The sequence below is a fragment of the Camelina sativa genome, chromosome 16, assembly GCF_000633955.1.
Source record: "Camelina sativa cultivar DH55 chromosome 16, Cs, whole genome shotgun sequence".
Classification (NCBI taxonomy): domain Eukaryota; kingdom Viridiplantae; phylum Streptophyta; class Magnoliopsida; order Brassicales; family Brassicaceae; genus Camelina; species Camelina sativa.
Window position 1 is genome coordinate 23,940,647 of NC_025700.1, and position 16,248 is coordinate 23,956,894.

At 31.9% G+C, this 16,248-nt stretch overlaps 3 protein-coding genes across 3 annotated transcripts; 1 reads left to right on the forward strand and 2 right to left on the reverse strand.

Annotated features, from left to right (window-relative positions):
- On the forward strand, positions 3,857–4,504 carry LOC104753976 (agamous-like MADS-box protein AGL61). The gene has a single exon (XM_019238197.1). The coding sequence runs from the start codon at positions 3,869–3,871 to the stop codon at positions 4,502–4,504; it is 636 nt and encodes a 211-aa protein (XP_019093742.1). The 5' UTR covers positions 3,857–3,868.
- Positions 5,711–6,873, reverse strand: LOC104753977 (F-box/kelch-repeat protein At4g39753-like). Its single transcript, XM_019237837.1, is given in 2 exon segments — positions 5,711–6,507; positions 6,510–6,873. Coding segments are annotated over 2 exon segments (1,161 nt in total).
- On the reverse strand, positions 11,967–13,684 carry LOC104752131. Its single transcript, XM_010474200.2, has 3 exons — positions 13,328–13,684; positions 12,445–12,594; positions 11,967–12,310 (listed from the first exon to the last, which is right to left on the reverse strand). The coding sequence occupies exons 1-3, from the start codon at positions 13,523–13,525 to the stop codon at positions 12,233–12,235; spliced, it is 426 nt and encodes a 141-aa protein (XP_010472502.1). The 5' UTR covers positions 13,526–13,684; the 3' UTR covers positions 11,967–12,232.

The window sequence follows — 16,248 nt, forward strand, 5'->3', positions numbered from 1 at the left end:
AAGGCTAACAGATTTTATATATTCATAATAACACTATGAGTAACATCAAATTTAAATTTCATTAATAAGTATAAACACTAAAATTATGTAAAATATAAATTTTCATATATTCATGTACTTTTTTGGCTGGAAAAACTTCATTAAATACAAAATTTATTACAAAGATATATACGACATAAATATTGTAACAATTTTTATTATATACGAATATCACTATATACGTATATCACTAATGTATCATTCTATATATGTGGGCTATGTTAAATTCGAAGGTTGAAATGTCCAATCTACTCCGACCAATTTTAATACGCACATATCATCTTGGACTAGACCGATCCATCCTATGCTTAAATGTAATTTTGATGCAGCTTTTGATACACACAGTCACACTACTACAAAATGCATGGATAATCAGAGATCATCAGGGAGCTGCTCTGGTTTGGGGAACAACGGCTCTATCTCTATCTCTCAGTTTGCTCTAGAAGCAGACGCATATTATCAACATTAAAACACATGCATGGATCCAGGGTTATACTTCGATGATTTTTAAAGAGACTGTGAAACTTTAGTTAAAATCATCAATGGTCACCAAGTGAATGCTACCATTTTGAATGTGATTCGGGATATTAATCTTTAGAGATCAAAATTTCATAACTTTGTTTGTAATTTTACAAGAAGGTCATATAATGTAGGTGCTCCTACTCTTGCAAAGTTTGGTTGTCAAACTAATGATTCTTATGTTGAGTCTGTAACAAAGCCTAGTTGGCTCCTTGAACCCGTTTGTAATGATTCTGGTTAAGTAATATAGTATTCTTTTTGAGTAAAAAAAAATTCGAAAGTTGAAAGTACACATTTTTAAATCAGCGTAAGCATAAACTATTGGACTTAGATGATATTCCATTTGATTAGTTCGTCAAGAATATTGAATGGATGGGATATAACATTTGTAGGCCTATACACATAATTTGTAGCATTACGTTAATCCAAGTTATAAACGGATTATGTTACCAAAATATCAAATTTTGGTTTTTATTTGCTCGAATTCATTTATACCAAGAAATTTGGAATTACTAAAGAAGTGAGCGAAATTTTTAACTACCTTTCAAGTCACCATACCGTTAAACAAAAAAAAAATATTATTGCAGTTATCTTCATTTTGTGTCTAAAATTTTAGCTCAGAGACATGTTGGGAGGACAATTATGAATCATTACAGTAATAGATCTCAGACTGTCCTCCGCATGGTAATAGAAAGTAGACAAAATACAAGATGAAGTTGTTAGAAATGCTTCTGATGTAGTCCATCTCTCTCTTCTCGTATGATCTCTTTTTCTATCACCCTTTTATGGAACATGTTTAACCTTATGTTAGGAATGGATGGGACACAACATTTTTTGGCCTATGCACATAATTTATAGCATTATGTTAATCCAAGTTCGTATAAATGGATTATGTTACCAAAATATCAAGATTTTGGTTCTTATTTGCTCGAATTCATTTATACCAAGAGATTTGAAATTACTAAAGAAGTGAATAAAATTTTGAATTTCTTTTCAAGTCAGCATGTCGTTAAACGAGCAAAAATAAGTATTATTGCAATTTGATCAACTTTTCAATAGCTGCGGGATTAATAAGTTTTAAAGGTTTCGAAGATGGTGATGACATATTGGGTAAGCCAATTAATGAAAAACCTATAATATGTCATTTTCAATTATTCTCACTATAGAAGATTCAGTTTCAAACACTTCAAAACTTGAAATATTAAAGAAATAATATTCTATGTTTTTTTCACATTCTTATTACAAATCCCATTACCCTTAATATTCTTTGTTTTGTTTTCAACTTTATATTAACTATTCTTTATTCTTCCCTTAATATTTACACACATTCTTGTGTTTTTTTTTTCTTTTTTCTAAACCAAATATCGTCCCTATATATAAACAAGAAGGGTGGTCATATTTTGGCAATTTGGATGATTATACATTTATACCCTTCAAATATCTTACACATACCATGTCAAGCGAGTGAGACCTTAATTACTCTTCTACTTATTAAATCACAAATAAGCTATATATATATATATATATATATATATAATAGAGATTTTGATTTTCAAATTTAGTTATGAACGTAACGGTGATATGTCAAGTGATAGATTGACATGTGTCAAAATTAGTTGGTAACGTGATACATGACAAATTATCAATAAGAAATTACGACATACGTAAAAGAAATATTCTAATTTTTAATTTATACGAATGATTGAGCTCGCTGATTCACAAACCATTTACCAAGTCAAAAACTACATCACACTGTACTTTAATTTTTCCAAGAGAGCCACAAACGCATCATGTAGTAAAAAGACAAGCTTGTGAAAGTTTAAAGTCATTGGAGTATGTATAGAGGACGTAGCACGTCTAACGGTTGTGCTCCAGAAAAATTAAAGAGCTAAAGAATTTTCGTTTGTCGTGCTAAAAATTCGACAGATTCATTCTCTCATTAAAATTGTTCTTCATTACGTTAACGTGTTATTTCAACAAACGTTTAGATCACGTAACGTTAGAAGAAATATACATTAGTAGAAACTTGTATATATAATATCCTTTTTAAAAAACAAAAAGACTTGTATAGTGTTTTACTCAGAAGCCTGGAAGAAATTGACGTGAAATAATGATGATATATGATTTTGTATAAATGATAGAACATAACAGAAGAATGCATGGGAAACAGCCTCCATCTAGCTGCGACTAAGCTCATCAAGAACATTGATAATATAGTCTCCAATCGACTCTCTACATTAACGGTCCAGGGCAACGGCAAGGAGCAAGTTGGCCGATGCATTGCGAGAATAGTTCGCAACAAGGCGTGTCTAGCTAATCTTCTATCCATAAGTTATGTTTTTTTTTGGTCAAGTAATTTATACTTACGAAAAATGATGCATCTAATGTTAACATATATATTTTGAATATAATTTTACATTCGTACAAAAAAAAGAACTATTAGACTCTAATTTAAAATGAGTTTCAATGACAAATTACTGTTTCTTTACCAAAACAAAAAAATGAGTTATTTCTTAGTAGTTAAAATTTAAGAAGAGCACTGTTGTCATACTTTTCGAGATTCAAATATTAATTTTTGTATTACATTATTGTGTATACATATGTTTATTAAAAAGAAAAAAAAAGTAAGCAACAACATATATAAATAACTTATAACACTACTTTTATTTTCATAATAGTTTAACATGTGTATATATACGTTTTGATTTACAACCTTTTTTGTAACAGAAAACCCCCACTCATAAGCACAATCATCCATTTATACAGACAATAATAAAAGTTAGGAAAAAAATAATTGCATTACCAAGTAAATATTATTATAACTTACACAAATCTTGGAATTTTATTATCTATCCGCAAAATTAAAGACAAAACCAGTAATTACAAATAGATGTTACAAATATGAAAACAAATGACCAACTTTGCAAGTTGATCTCATAATAATGCCACGCTAGACTCACTCATTAGGACACAACCTTTTTTGTAACATAAAAGAATCACTCATTAGGACAATCTTTCATTTTATACATATGACAACTATAAAAAGTAAAGAAAAAAAAAATATCATTGCATTACCAAATTAAGATTTATAACTTACACAAATCTTGATATTTTATTATCTATCCACATAATTAAAGACAAAACCAGTAATTGCAAATGGATGTTACAAAAATAAAAATAAATTACCAACTTTGCAAGTTGATCTCATAATAATGCCACACTCTAGAAAGCATGTATATAAACAAGCATTCTCTCCACCAAATATACCAACAAAGAAAGGAAACTAAAACCCGCCACTAAAAAAAAAATTATGATGTCAAAGAAGAAAGAAACCATCGGACGACAAAAAATTCCAATGGTTAAGATAAAGAAAGAGAGCCACAGACAAGTCACGTTCTCGAAACGCAGAGCCGGTCTCTTCAAGAAAGCTAGTGAACTTTGCACGTTGTGTGGTGCAGAGATTGGGATCATCGTGTTTTCTCTCGCCAAAAAGCCTTTCTCTTTCGGTCATCCGAGTGTTGAATCTGTATTGGATCGTTACTTGTCCCGGAACAATATATCCTTAGCTCAGACTCAACAACCGCAAGGGAACCCTGCAGCAGGCTGCGAACTGAATATACAGTTAACGCAGATTTTGAGCGAGGTAGAGGATGAGAAGAAGAAGGGTCAAGCAATGGAAGAAATAAGAAAAGCGAGTGTGAGGCGGTCGGTGATCAATTGGTGGGAGAAACCAGTAGAGGAGATGAATATGTTTCAGTTACAAGAAATGAAACATGCATTGGAGGAGTTGAGGAAGACGGTTGTGACAAATATGGCCTCATTTAGTGAGGTGAAAGAGGATGTGTTTGGTTTCTTGGACAACAAAGTGACAGCTCCTCCGTACATGAACATGTCGGCTGGTCTTTCAAGTATTTATAATTTTGCCAACGGAAATGGTTGTTTCTGAGTCCAAAATTGTTTTTATTTTTTGTTTTTGGGTTGCATTAGTATGAAAGTGAATCAAATAACTTGTAAGCTAGTATCTTGCTAGCTTATTTTCTTTTTGAAATTAGTTTTGTTGCCTTACAACCACAAAAATGATATTGATAAAGGAATTAATGTGAAAATATCAAATTTTTTATTAATATTATTCGTTTAAACTACTTGAATGGTCGATTATATATATGTTAAATGGATTTAAGCTTCTTTTGGGTATAACACATATATTTGAAAAAAATTAAAGGCATATCCGACAATCAGAACATATATTTGGGAAGAGATGCATTGCTCATAATACGGCAACAGTCTCACGTCTAGTATAACAAGGAAGCAAACTCTATAGCTAGAGAAAATGGTATCTTCGTATTCACAAGGTACTTTTTTCTTTTTTTTTTCCTTTTCTTAGTAGCACCAGAAGGGAAGTGAATCAAATATTTTATAGGCTCATTAAATTTTCAGATTTTTTTTTCTTTAGTAACATAAAGAAAACTCTTATATATATGTACGTATATGCTAAATTAAATGGATTAATGTTATGGGATCAAAGCTTTACTAATGTTATCTAGTTGAACTACTCCAATGATCGATTATATATATGTTAATCAGGTTGAATTTTCACCGAGTTTATGGTGCGTTTCATCATTTTCTGGAATGTTCTTTGGCTTAATTCGTTTTTGTGATTGTGTATTCCACTTAAATGTAAACTATGTATCTACTTAGGTGACTTATCAATGTTGTCTAAGCCATCTACTCATGCATGTCAGAGCGTTTCAAGAGTATCGCAAAAGATGATTTTGATTTCTAGACTTGTCAAAATGTTTTACTTTTATTGCTTTGGTGTGGTTTGTGAATGACTAAGTGAGTTAAATCACGCTATTTAGAAAGAGTATATTAGAAGTCGAATGATACAAAATTGATTAGACATTATCTAACATAGTAGTCATGCATGACATGTATATTTGAAACAATTGATCGTGATACTGATAAATATGGAGGTAGACAGAAATTTTAATCTGGGCATGTAGCATAAGACGACGACAATCCCACGACAGAGACTACGAGCATCGAATAACTTTAGTGATAATACCTGAATATATTCCTCATTGATGTTACAAATGATTTAAGCGAGAGATTATACTACTAGGAACCTTAAGCATAACATGTTGGCAAATGATCAAGTCAGTATCACTGTAGAACGCAAGAAGCGGTATGAACTAGGAACCTTAAGCATAACATTAGACCATTCAACTTTCCCCCAAACCTGACCATTTTTGCGCTTTTCAAACGCAATCAGTGCACCCCAAATATTCTTCTCTTCACAAATACGACGACGAGGCTTCGTAAACTTGTCCCACAAGAGTAAGAGTTTTCCATTGAAGTTAACTGTATCCATCAAACCACTACGACGACTTTGATTCAGTGAAGAAAGACCCTTGACAACTCTCCAATCACTACATTCTTTGTCATACCACATAAAACTATTGGGACGGCAAGAGTACCACACATTATCTACCACACACCTACTACCAATCTCAAGTACTTTGGCTGCAGCGTTCCATTTACCTTGTTTTGGATCATAAACAGAATCCTTGCTCTCATTGCTCCTAACGTAAAACTTTCCTTGGAATACTTGTATCCCTCTAATCATTGTAGAGAAGCGGAGCTCGGGATTAGGGTTCGGTAAAGGTTTCCAAGTTTGAGTCTTTGTATCGAAAACCTCACCCCAAGTATCATTCTCACCACAACCTCCCATTACATATATTTTCTCATCGAAGAGACAAGCAACGTGATTGGCTCGAGCTACAGACATTTTGGGAGCTAAACGCCAAAAGCAAGCATCCTTTTTACGAACCAACATGTCACGAGACGGAGGATATCGTTGTCTGAATGCATAGACATCTAAACCAACATTAAAGATAAGCAATGGTTGAGAAGCATAGGAAGAAGGTACTTGTACCAATGTAGACTTCTCTTCTTCTTCTCCTCCTCCTTGTCGTCGAAATCCTCAGGTTTGATCCAGAGCGAGTACCAAGTAGGAAGAGGACGATCGGGAAACTTTAAGCAGACGTAAAAGAAGGGCTCTTGTGTTTTGTGGTGAAACCGAGCGTGGTTAAGATCAAGGGATGAGATGAGAGAGCGAAAGGTCTTGGAGACTAAGGAGAGTTTCGGGTAGTAGGATTTGGATAAACGGGATAAACAGTTTAGGATGAGAACATCTGGGAGTGACAAAAAGGATAGAGGAGGTGATGGATTCGATTTCCTCTTTTTCCATGGCGTTTCGGCTAAGGAACTCGTTGCCGCAGAGGCGGCGGTGGTTCCTACCCAGAAGTAGATCATTAGGTTAAAACAGAATTAGGGCAATTCCCCTCAACACGATTAGGGCTTATAAATGTCTTTTATTTTTTTTTTAACTTTAAAAACATTTTTTTAATAATATTAAAGGTTAAGAGTAGCCAAAGCCCAAACCAATTAAAAAAAATAGACGACTTTTCCCCTCAATTAACAAAATTCATTTTTCTTGTTTTTTTCTCGTCTCTTCAAACCATGCTACCACCCACAGAACCTTTCTACTGTAAGATATCTCTATCTCTCTCTCGCTATCTCTTGAGATATTCTGATCGATCTGTCATGCTAAATTAGCAAACTATCGGATCCAATCGTCGATCTGTGATTGTGTTTTTTTTTTTTTTTTTTTTCGTTTTGTGAATGTTTTATGCCTTGTTCGTATTGTCAAACCTCGCTGCGCTACTCGGCAATGCCCTTACTTTTGGCCTTGAGAACCCTTTGGTGGCTCAAGGATACTTCTTTAGCTAATACTAATCTATGAAAGGATTTGATGTTTCATCTGTGTTTGTGTTTGTGTTTGTTGTTGCATCTCACTATGTTTTTTTTGCGTTTGTCACTGCATCTATGAAAACATTTTGATGTAAAAAAACAAAAATAAGTTAAGGAAAGCCTTTATAAAGTTATTCTTATTTTATAATCCATTCGAGTAACTATCACCAAAGTTAATGACCATTGAGTTCATAGGTTATATAGCATGACGATTGATCATAAAAACCTTTTATCTGTCAAGATTTTCTTCTACCACTGATTTGTCGGTTCTGATCTGCCCATAGAGCCACGCCTAAAAGAAGAGATAATTCTTAAGGTATTTTGGTTTAAGTCTTTGTTTTGCTGAGCATGATTAAAACATTAAAGTTTGTTGATGGCCGGTAGACTGTTGTGTATGGTCTTTGTTCATTTTAGCTTTCTCTTTTGTTTCTTAATGAGCATGGTTAACACTTGTTGTCATACTTTTGCTGAGTTCAAACTGTTATCATAAGTTATAGACTTGAAATGTTTCCTATTTGTGAGTGATTCAAAGGTTAAGGTCGATCTGTAATTGCAAATATCAAACCTCGTTCTGTGATTGTGTTTATGCCGAAACGTTTATGCCTTGTCCGTTTTGTCAAACCTCGCTGCTGCTCGGCAATGCCCTTACTGTCCAAGCTGCGGAAAAACCCTTTGGTGGCTCAAGGATACATCTTTAGCTGATATACATTAATCTATGAATATATGAAAAGGGATTTGATGTTTCATCTGTGTTTGTTGTTGCATCTCACTATGTTGTTTTGCGTTTGTCACTGCATCTATGAAAACAATTGATGTCAAAAAAAAAAAAAAGGTTAAGGAAAGCCTTTATAAAGTTATTCTTATTTTACAATCCATCGAATAATTTATCACCAAAGTTAATAACCATTGAGTTCGACAGCTTATGGCATAACGATTGATCATAAAAACCTTTTAATCTGTCAAAATTCTTCTTCTACTATTGCTTTGTCGGTTCTGATCTGCCCATAGAGCCACACCTAAAAACTTCCAACAAAAAGTTAATAGAAATAATTAAACCATTGATTTTGTATATTAAACCTCACTGATGTTCTATACTAGATCATGAATCAATCATTTAAACACATTTTTTGTATCATTATAGGAGGAAGAACTTGGGCGTCCCATGTCATTTGGAGAAATGTTTATGAAAACACATACAAGGACATGCATATAGATCTTTTGTTGATAGAAAGAACAAACAAGTTGTTGAGGCTTATGAGAAGAGAACATGGAAAAGAGAATGTCTTGGATGAGGCTGGTCCAGAAACTTCAGATAATTCGTATCAACAACCAACTCATCTGACACTCACCCTTTAGGTAAAGAATGAGATAATTCTAAAGGTATTTTCGTTTAAGTATTTGTTTTGCTGAGCGCAAAAGCTTTGTTCGCTGAGCATGATTGTACTTTGAGTTTGTTGATGGCTGGTTAATTTTCTTGTATGGTCTTGACAATCTGATCTCATCTTAATCTTTAGAGTGAATTATTTGATAGTAAAATTATTTGAACACTTCCATTTCACAAGAGTGTTATTTTGACACATTTCACACAAGTTAAAGAAAACATTGAATTAAACATATATGCCCCTATTTAATAAAAAAATTAGGGCAATTTACGTATATTAGCCACATAGTGAGTTTTTTAACTACCTTTGGTCAAAGTCAAATACATTTTTCATACATTAGCCATTAAAAAAATTTGGACAAAAAAGTCCTTGTATGAAATTATACTTATGTGTATGTTTAGTTAGAATTTGGTTCGACTGTAAACATATCAGTTGACTGTCACGTACAATACAAGAATTTTGTCACTACAACTAAAAAAAAAGAATTATAATTATAATTATAATTAAAATAATAATTTTATTATTTTTCACCACTAAAAGTTTTCTCATTTATCTCTTTTCACGTTTATTATTATTTTTTATTTTTATCAGTTTGAGTTAGAATTTTTTTTTCTATTTTTTAAGATCCATTTTGATATATTTATTTTAAATTTTAAATTTTAAATTATTATTCATTTTTATTATGAATTGTGATGTTAAAGAAAATTTTAGATATTAGAATTACCATGTACGTACATACTAATAATTTGTATTATTATGTGTACGTACACAGTAATAATTTGTATTACTATATGTACGTACACAATAAAATTTGTATTACTATATGTACGTACACATAATAATACAAATTTTATTGTTTACGTACACAATAATAATTTGCCAAAAAGAAAAACAATTAGTTCATCTATGGAGATTTGTAAACAGTTTAAATCTTTACTTTCGGTTAATAGTTAGTAGTTAAGGATATGATATACAAAATTATATAGTATACATATTTTAAACATAAGATATTAGATAGTATAGATATATTATGGCAATTTACTTACAAATTTTAATTAAAAAAAAAATTGACTCAGAACTTGTTTATTAGTATAATCATTCACATATATGGTTTATAGTTTGCAATTTCAGTTTACGAAGTCCTACTAAAATTTATTTTAACGTTTCATCCTAAAACATGTAGTTTGACAAATTAAACTTGCAACATGATAACTAATCCAATTCAAAAAAGTAGAATGACAAGGACATAAAGTAAAGCTAGGAAAGAGAAATTAGCTCAAATGCCCAATACCATGAGAGTGTACGTGTTGGAAAAAGCATCGATGAATTTGGAGAATGGTGACATTCAACCATCTAATGGTATACATATACACAACTCAGATACGTACACAACATAATGTACACAACATAATGTGCACAACTAACTATATCAGACCCACCAATTAAGTTTATAATGTACACAACTAACATACGTATACAACAACATAATAAATGTTTGGTACACAGACAAAAATCAAACTAACAAAAAAGCCTTGGATTTACACAAATTCAACCTAGACTACAATCGATATGTTGTGCCAAACTATGTCAAATCCAAAAAAAAAAAACATATCTAATGTACAATATCTCTTTACGTACACTACAAAGGAATATATTTTTGGTACACAAAACAAATCGATTTGGAGTGAAGTTACATTATAATCTCTATTCGCCGGACACCACTAACTGAAATTATTCTCGCTAAAGTGTTCTCGCTACAATAAAACACACATAATTATAGCTACTTTTAATTATAACTCTTTTTCTAACTTTTAAGATCTATTTCATTATATATATTTTTTTCTTTAATTTTTTTGAATCATGTTATTAAACAAGTTAAGATATTAGTATTACCATTACCATGTACGTACAAAGTAATAATTTGTTTGTTCATGTGTAGGTAAACATTAAAATAATCTCTATTTGTGTGTTCATGTGTACACATTAAATATTACGTACACAAACTTCACAATAGTAGATAATCTAACGTACAAACATACATTTTCACATAATTAATATTACGTATACCGTAAACTGCATACACGTACACAAAATAAATTCTCTAAAGGGTGAAATTGTAAATTTGCAATCATTTTCAACCTGAGTATCCTCTTTTGCAACCCTAGTTTTGTAGCGGTAATTCACAGTTTTTTTCATAATTCTTTGGTTTCTTTATTTTAATATTTTTTAGACATAAATCTTGTAAATCTAGCATATATTAGCATATTTAAATTCAAAAACGAGATTCTGGAATGCTACCTCTCCTCTTCTAATTTTCTTTGGATTACTCTTCACCCAATTTTCCTGGAATTTAGTCGTTTGTTGCTACTAATTATTTGTTGAACAATCAATTATTAGCTTTCCTATTAGATGGTTTGAGAAAATAAAATACACAAAGATTTTTCACTAATTTCCAGAATTTTTTTTGGTGAAGAAGTCAGTTTTTTGAACTACTGTTTACTCTTGTTCTTCTTTCTTTTTCTCATCTCATAAATATATATATATATATATATATATTTTTTATAAATTGAAACAGTGCAACAGTTGGTTTGTCCCCATATAATTAATTATTTTAATCAAACTGGATTTCAATACATCAGTTGGGTAACAAAATTAAAGTCTAATTGCTCAGTTACAGGGTATAGTTGTCTTATTTTTACTAGGTGGCTAAAACCTGGAAAGCTTTTTTGAGTTTGCCTATTATTTAAAAAATTAATGGTTTAAATTTAAAGATAACTTTTAGATAAGGATAAATTAAAAAAAATTGTATAAAAATTACATTGAAATATACAATGACATTCTTTGTTAAACCACAATAAAACTCTAAAAATGATTTTTTTTTTTTTTTTTTTGAACCAATAGAGTAAAAAATAAGGTGTTGATAAATCAAACCATTGTAAACAATCTTTTATAGTTAAGGAGTATATTTATTTTGTTTTCATCTTTTTCTCTCTCTATATATATATCTAATTTAATTTCTGGCTCGTAATACTTGATTTCAGTTTCACCTTCGTATGTTCTTTTTGACATTTATTTAAGTTTTGTAACTCCGGTAATCTAAGTTTATTGGTGACCAGACCAAAAAAAAAAAAAATGCAAATGGTTTACGCAACCACATGAAAATGTAAGATAAAAATTACTAAAGCGATGCTTTACTAATCGCTACTATTGTACTTCGTTGAAATATGCTCTATCTAATGAAATCGTAAAAGTCACGTTTGTTGATTACAAGAAATCTTCATGTAGCCCTTTGGTTATTCATAAAGAAATGAATAAATGAACATATACCACATACAAACATAATACTTGTGAAAAGATATACGCATATCTAACTTAAGATTCCACTCGAACCAATATATAGTGATTGATAGACACATTTTAGCTCCACAAACAATCATTAAAGATTAAAACCCTCACGTAACTTGCTTTTCGCTCTTCAACTACGACGGCACTGGAGGCTTTTCTAACCACTTGGCACGAAACCCAGTTCCTTTGCAATCCCTACAGCAAGCAGATCCCTGAGACCAATGAACGAATCGAGTGTTCATACTTTTGAAGATATATAATCAGGAAGACACATCGGGCAAGGTCTATACTTTTGAGGACAAAAAAAACGATTAACCACTCTGTTCTTTTATGTTGGATTACAAACCTGTCCGGAGCAGATCACGCAAGAAGTATTCCTTGAGGGTACTTGGCAAAGCATGTTATCACCGAGGATGAAGAATCCTGTACCCGCACACCATTTGCATTCAACATGACCCTTTGAATTGCAAGATGAGCATCCAACAGGACTTGGTTGCTGCAGTGATTAAACAAAAGAGAAACAAAGCAAATAATTGAGTCACACAACACATATAAATCTTGTAACACATAGAAACAGAAGCGATCTACTGAACTCTTAAGAACGGTACACGAGTTCAATGTTAAACCTTGACGAAACTGCAAATGCTAGAAGAAATTAAGGCTTCCTAATCTTAATTTGTGGATAGATTCTTTGCAATCAATGGAAGAGAATAAGCAGATAAATCCAACAAACAAGCTACAAAACTATAATGTGCATTGCGAGATATTAGTCAAGCAAACCTCATCCCTCAGAAGCTAACGTGTTGTCATCATATGTCACAAACCAAATGAACTGTGAACACAAAATCTTTGATAAACATACAATACAACTTCTTCTTGCCAGAAACAAACCCAAAGGTACATAGCAAAATCACAGTGTTTTTACGATATCAAACTGCTCGTACAAAAAGGCCATTTAAACATGCTGATTCTATAATTCACCTCTTAATCTGGATTTAACCATATCTCATTACAAATCCAAGTTCTTACAATCTCATACGAAACTGCAATTAGCACTTTCAATCAAACATGACTACAAAACAGGTATACATAAGACACAAATCATACAAAGCAAGTAACAAGCATGAAAAGGGATCAGTTCTTCTTTTTGTAATTACTCAAGAAGGATCAACAAAAACCAAACGAATCAAGATTAACAAGTAGGGAGCAATCGGAGAGAAAAACAGAACCTGTGAGATAATCCAAGCTTGATCCATACGCTTGGCGAAATTTGAAGAACTCTCAGGCGAATCCACCGCCGAAGCCTTGACGTGAAAGCGGCGAAGAGCCGGTACAAAACCTAGCTTCGTTCTCCTCGGAGAGCTCCATGGTGGATTCAAAATTGGTTTTGTTACGAGGTGTGCATCGCAACACATACAAATCTCCATTTCCTTCTTCTTCTTCTTCTTCTTCTTCTTGGCCGAGAAGGTTGAATTCAGAGGTTTAAAATTTGTCTTTGCAATTTTGTTTTGTTTTGGGTATACCAAAATTGGAAGACGAGAGGAGGAGAAAAGTCTCCGAACAAAGAAATTGGTTTAATTGTATGGGCTCATTAAAGTCCGGTCTCGTCAAATGACCGATTCAAATATCTCTAACCAGAAATGAAATACGTAATCTTCGCATTCAATGTGTATTCCTAAATAATCTCATTTTTCAATTATTCAACCATTTCATTTTACCTCAATGTTAGCCAAATTAGTTAACATTTATATGTTTCGATGCAACAACAAGATGTTATTTGTAACAAGTAGTTTTGTTGGTTGGTTAATTGGTCACATTTTATTCATGAAATGGGTTGGATTGGTATTAGTCTGGATACAGCAAAATAATTCTATTAAGTCTAATGCACTTATTAGATCTATTAAGTATAAGTTGCTTGTGTCAGAATTGAGAAATTCTATGGCTCGAATCTTTAGTATTCTCTTATTTATTACATATGTTTACTATTTAGGCAGAATACCATCACCCATTTTTACTAAGAAACTAAAAAGAACCTCAGAAACGGATAGGACTAAACAGGACCAAGAGGTATCCACTGAAGAAGCTCCTTTTCCTTCTCTTTTTTCGGAAGAAGGGGAAAATCTGGACAAAATCGATTNGCTCGAATCTTTAGTATTCTCTTATTTATTACCTGTGTCTACTATTTAGGCAGAATACCATCACCCATTTTTACTAAGAAACTAAAAGGAACCTCAGAAACGGGTGGGACTAAACAGGACCAAGAGGTATCCACCGAAGAAGCTCCTTTTCCTTCTCTTTTTTCGGAAGAAGGGGAAGATCTGGACAAAATCGATGAAATGGAAGAAATCCGAGTGAATGGAAAAGACAAAATTAATAAGGATGATGAATTCCACGTTCGAACATACTATAAAACAGTTTCTGAAAATCTAGATGGAAATAAAGAAAATTCGAATTTAGAATTTTTCAAAATAAAAAAAAAAGAGGATCATTAAAAAAATCAATACATAGGACAAATATAAGAACAGATAAGAAGAGATGCGACTTCCACCTATATATTTTGTTACTTCTCCTACAAAGAAACTTGTAATACCTACTCCGTTTGTAATTCCATCAATGATTCGTTTATCAAAAAAATTCGTTTGTTTTGCTAATCTTCTTATACTTTCAATGAAAGATGTTTTAAAAAAAGCATCTATGTAACCACGATTATATGACCAATTATATACAAAATTTATTAGTTTTTCCCAACGAATTCGTTTAGAATTCCATTTTTGAAATGAATTAAGTAAGGTTAAATTTAATAAAGATGAATAAAAAGGCTTATATAAACAGTATGCTATAAATATTCCAAAAAAAGCTATACTGACTGAAAAAGTTGCATTTCTCAAAAATTCATACCAATCTACAAAATTTTGTGAATTTTTATGCAAAAGGTTTATTGACGGCGTGAATAATTTTGATAATATATCAAAGTCTATTCCTTCTTGATTGAAAGGAATTCCTATGGCTCCAATAAACAAAGTAAATAAAAGCAATATAAGCATAGGAAATAGAATAGTATTGTCTGATTCCTGGGGATAATAGAAAGTTCTTTTATTAAGTCCAAAATTTTCAACAGTAATAAAAATTTGATTTCTTACATTATTACTAATTTTATATGTTTTATTGCAAAAAAAAGAAGCTCTTTTCGTATTATTCATTGTTAATAATGGTACTAACCCAAAATTTTTATTAAGTTTTTTTTCTTCGTCTTTACCCCATAAAGAGAGTGAATAGAAGGAGCTACTTTTTTTTCCACTGTAATTTAGAAAATAAGTGTTTAAATGTCCTTCGAAAGTAAGTAAATAAATCCGAAACATATAAAATGCGGTTAATCCCGCTGTTGAACAAGCTATTATTGCAAAAATTGGCGAAAACAACAAACTGTCAGTAAGAATTTCATCTTTCGACCAAAAACAAGCAAGGGGGGGAATACCACAAAGAGAGAGTGTTCCTATTAAAAAGGCCGTTTTTGTAATCGGGACATGTTTTGTCAAACCACCCATAAGAATCATATTCTGACTTTTATCGGGAGAATATCCAACTATAGCTTCCATTGAATGAATAATGGATCCAGATCCTAAAAACAACAAAGCTTTCGAATAAGCATGAGTAATCAAATGAAATAAAGCAGATCGATAAGACCCCATACCTAGAGCTAACATCATATAACCCAGTTGAGACATTGTAGAATAGGCTAAACCTTGCTTAATGTCTTTTTGAACAAGAGCTAACATGACCCCTAAGAGTACTATTATTATACCTATCAAAGATATTATATACATTATAGAAGGGATAACTATAAAAAGAGGAAGAAGCCGAGCTACAAGAAAAATCCCCGCCGCTACCATAGTAGCAGCATGTATAAGAGCCGAAATGGGAGTAGGGCCCTCCATGGCATCAGGTAACCATACATGAAGAGGAAATTGTGCGGATTTAGCAATAGGACCTACAAATAATAGAAATGCACACAAAGTAAGGAATAAGAGATTTACTCTATTATTTAAAATTAAATTATTGAATATTTCGAACAAATCCTGAAATTTAAAACTGCCAGTTATCCAATAAAGACCTAAAATTCCTAATAATAAACCAAAATCTCCTACACGAT

Coding starts and splice junctions, on each gene's coding strand:
- LOC104753976 (XM_019238197.1), top strand. CDS start 3,869: ATGATGTCAAAGAAGAAAGAAACCATCGGACGACAAAAAATTCCAATG.
- LOC104752131 (XM_010474200.2), bottom strand. CDS start 13,525: ATGGAGATTTGTATGTGTTGCGATGCACACCTCGTAACAAAACCAATT. Junction 12,595..13,327: donor AAGCTTGGATTATCTCACAG/GTTCTGTTTTTC, acceptor TAATCACTGCAG/CAACCAAGTCCTGTTGGATG. Junction 12,311..12,444: donor GCGTGATCTGCTCCGGACAG/GTTTGTAATCCA, acceptor CATTGGTCTCAG/GGATCTGCTTGCTGTAGGGA.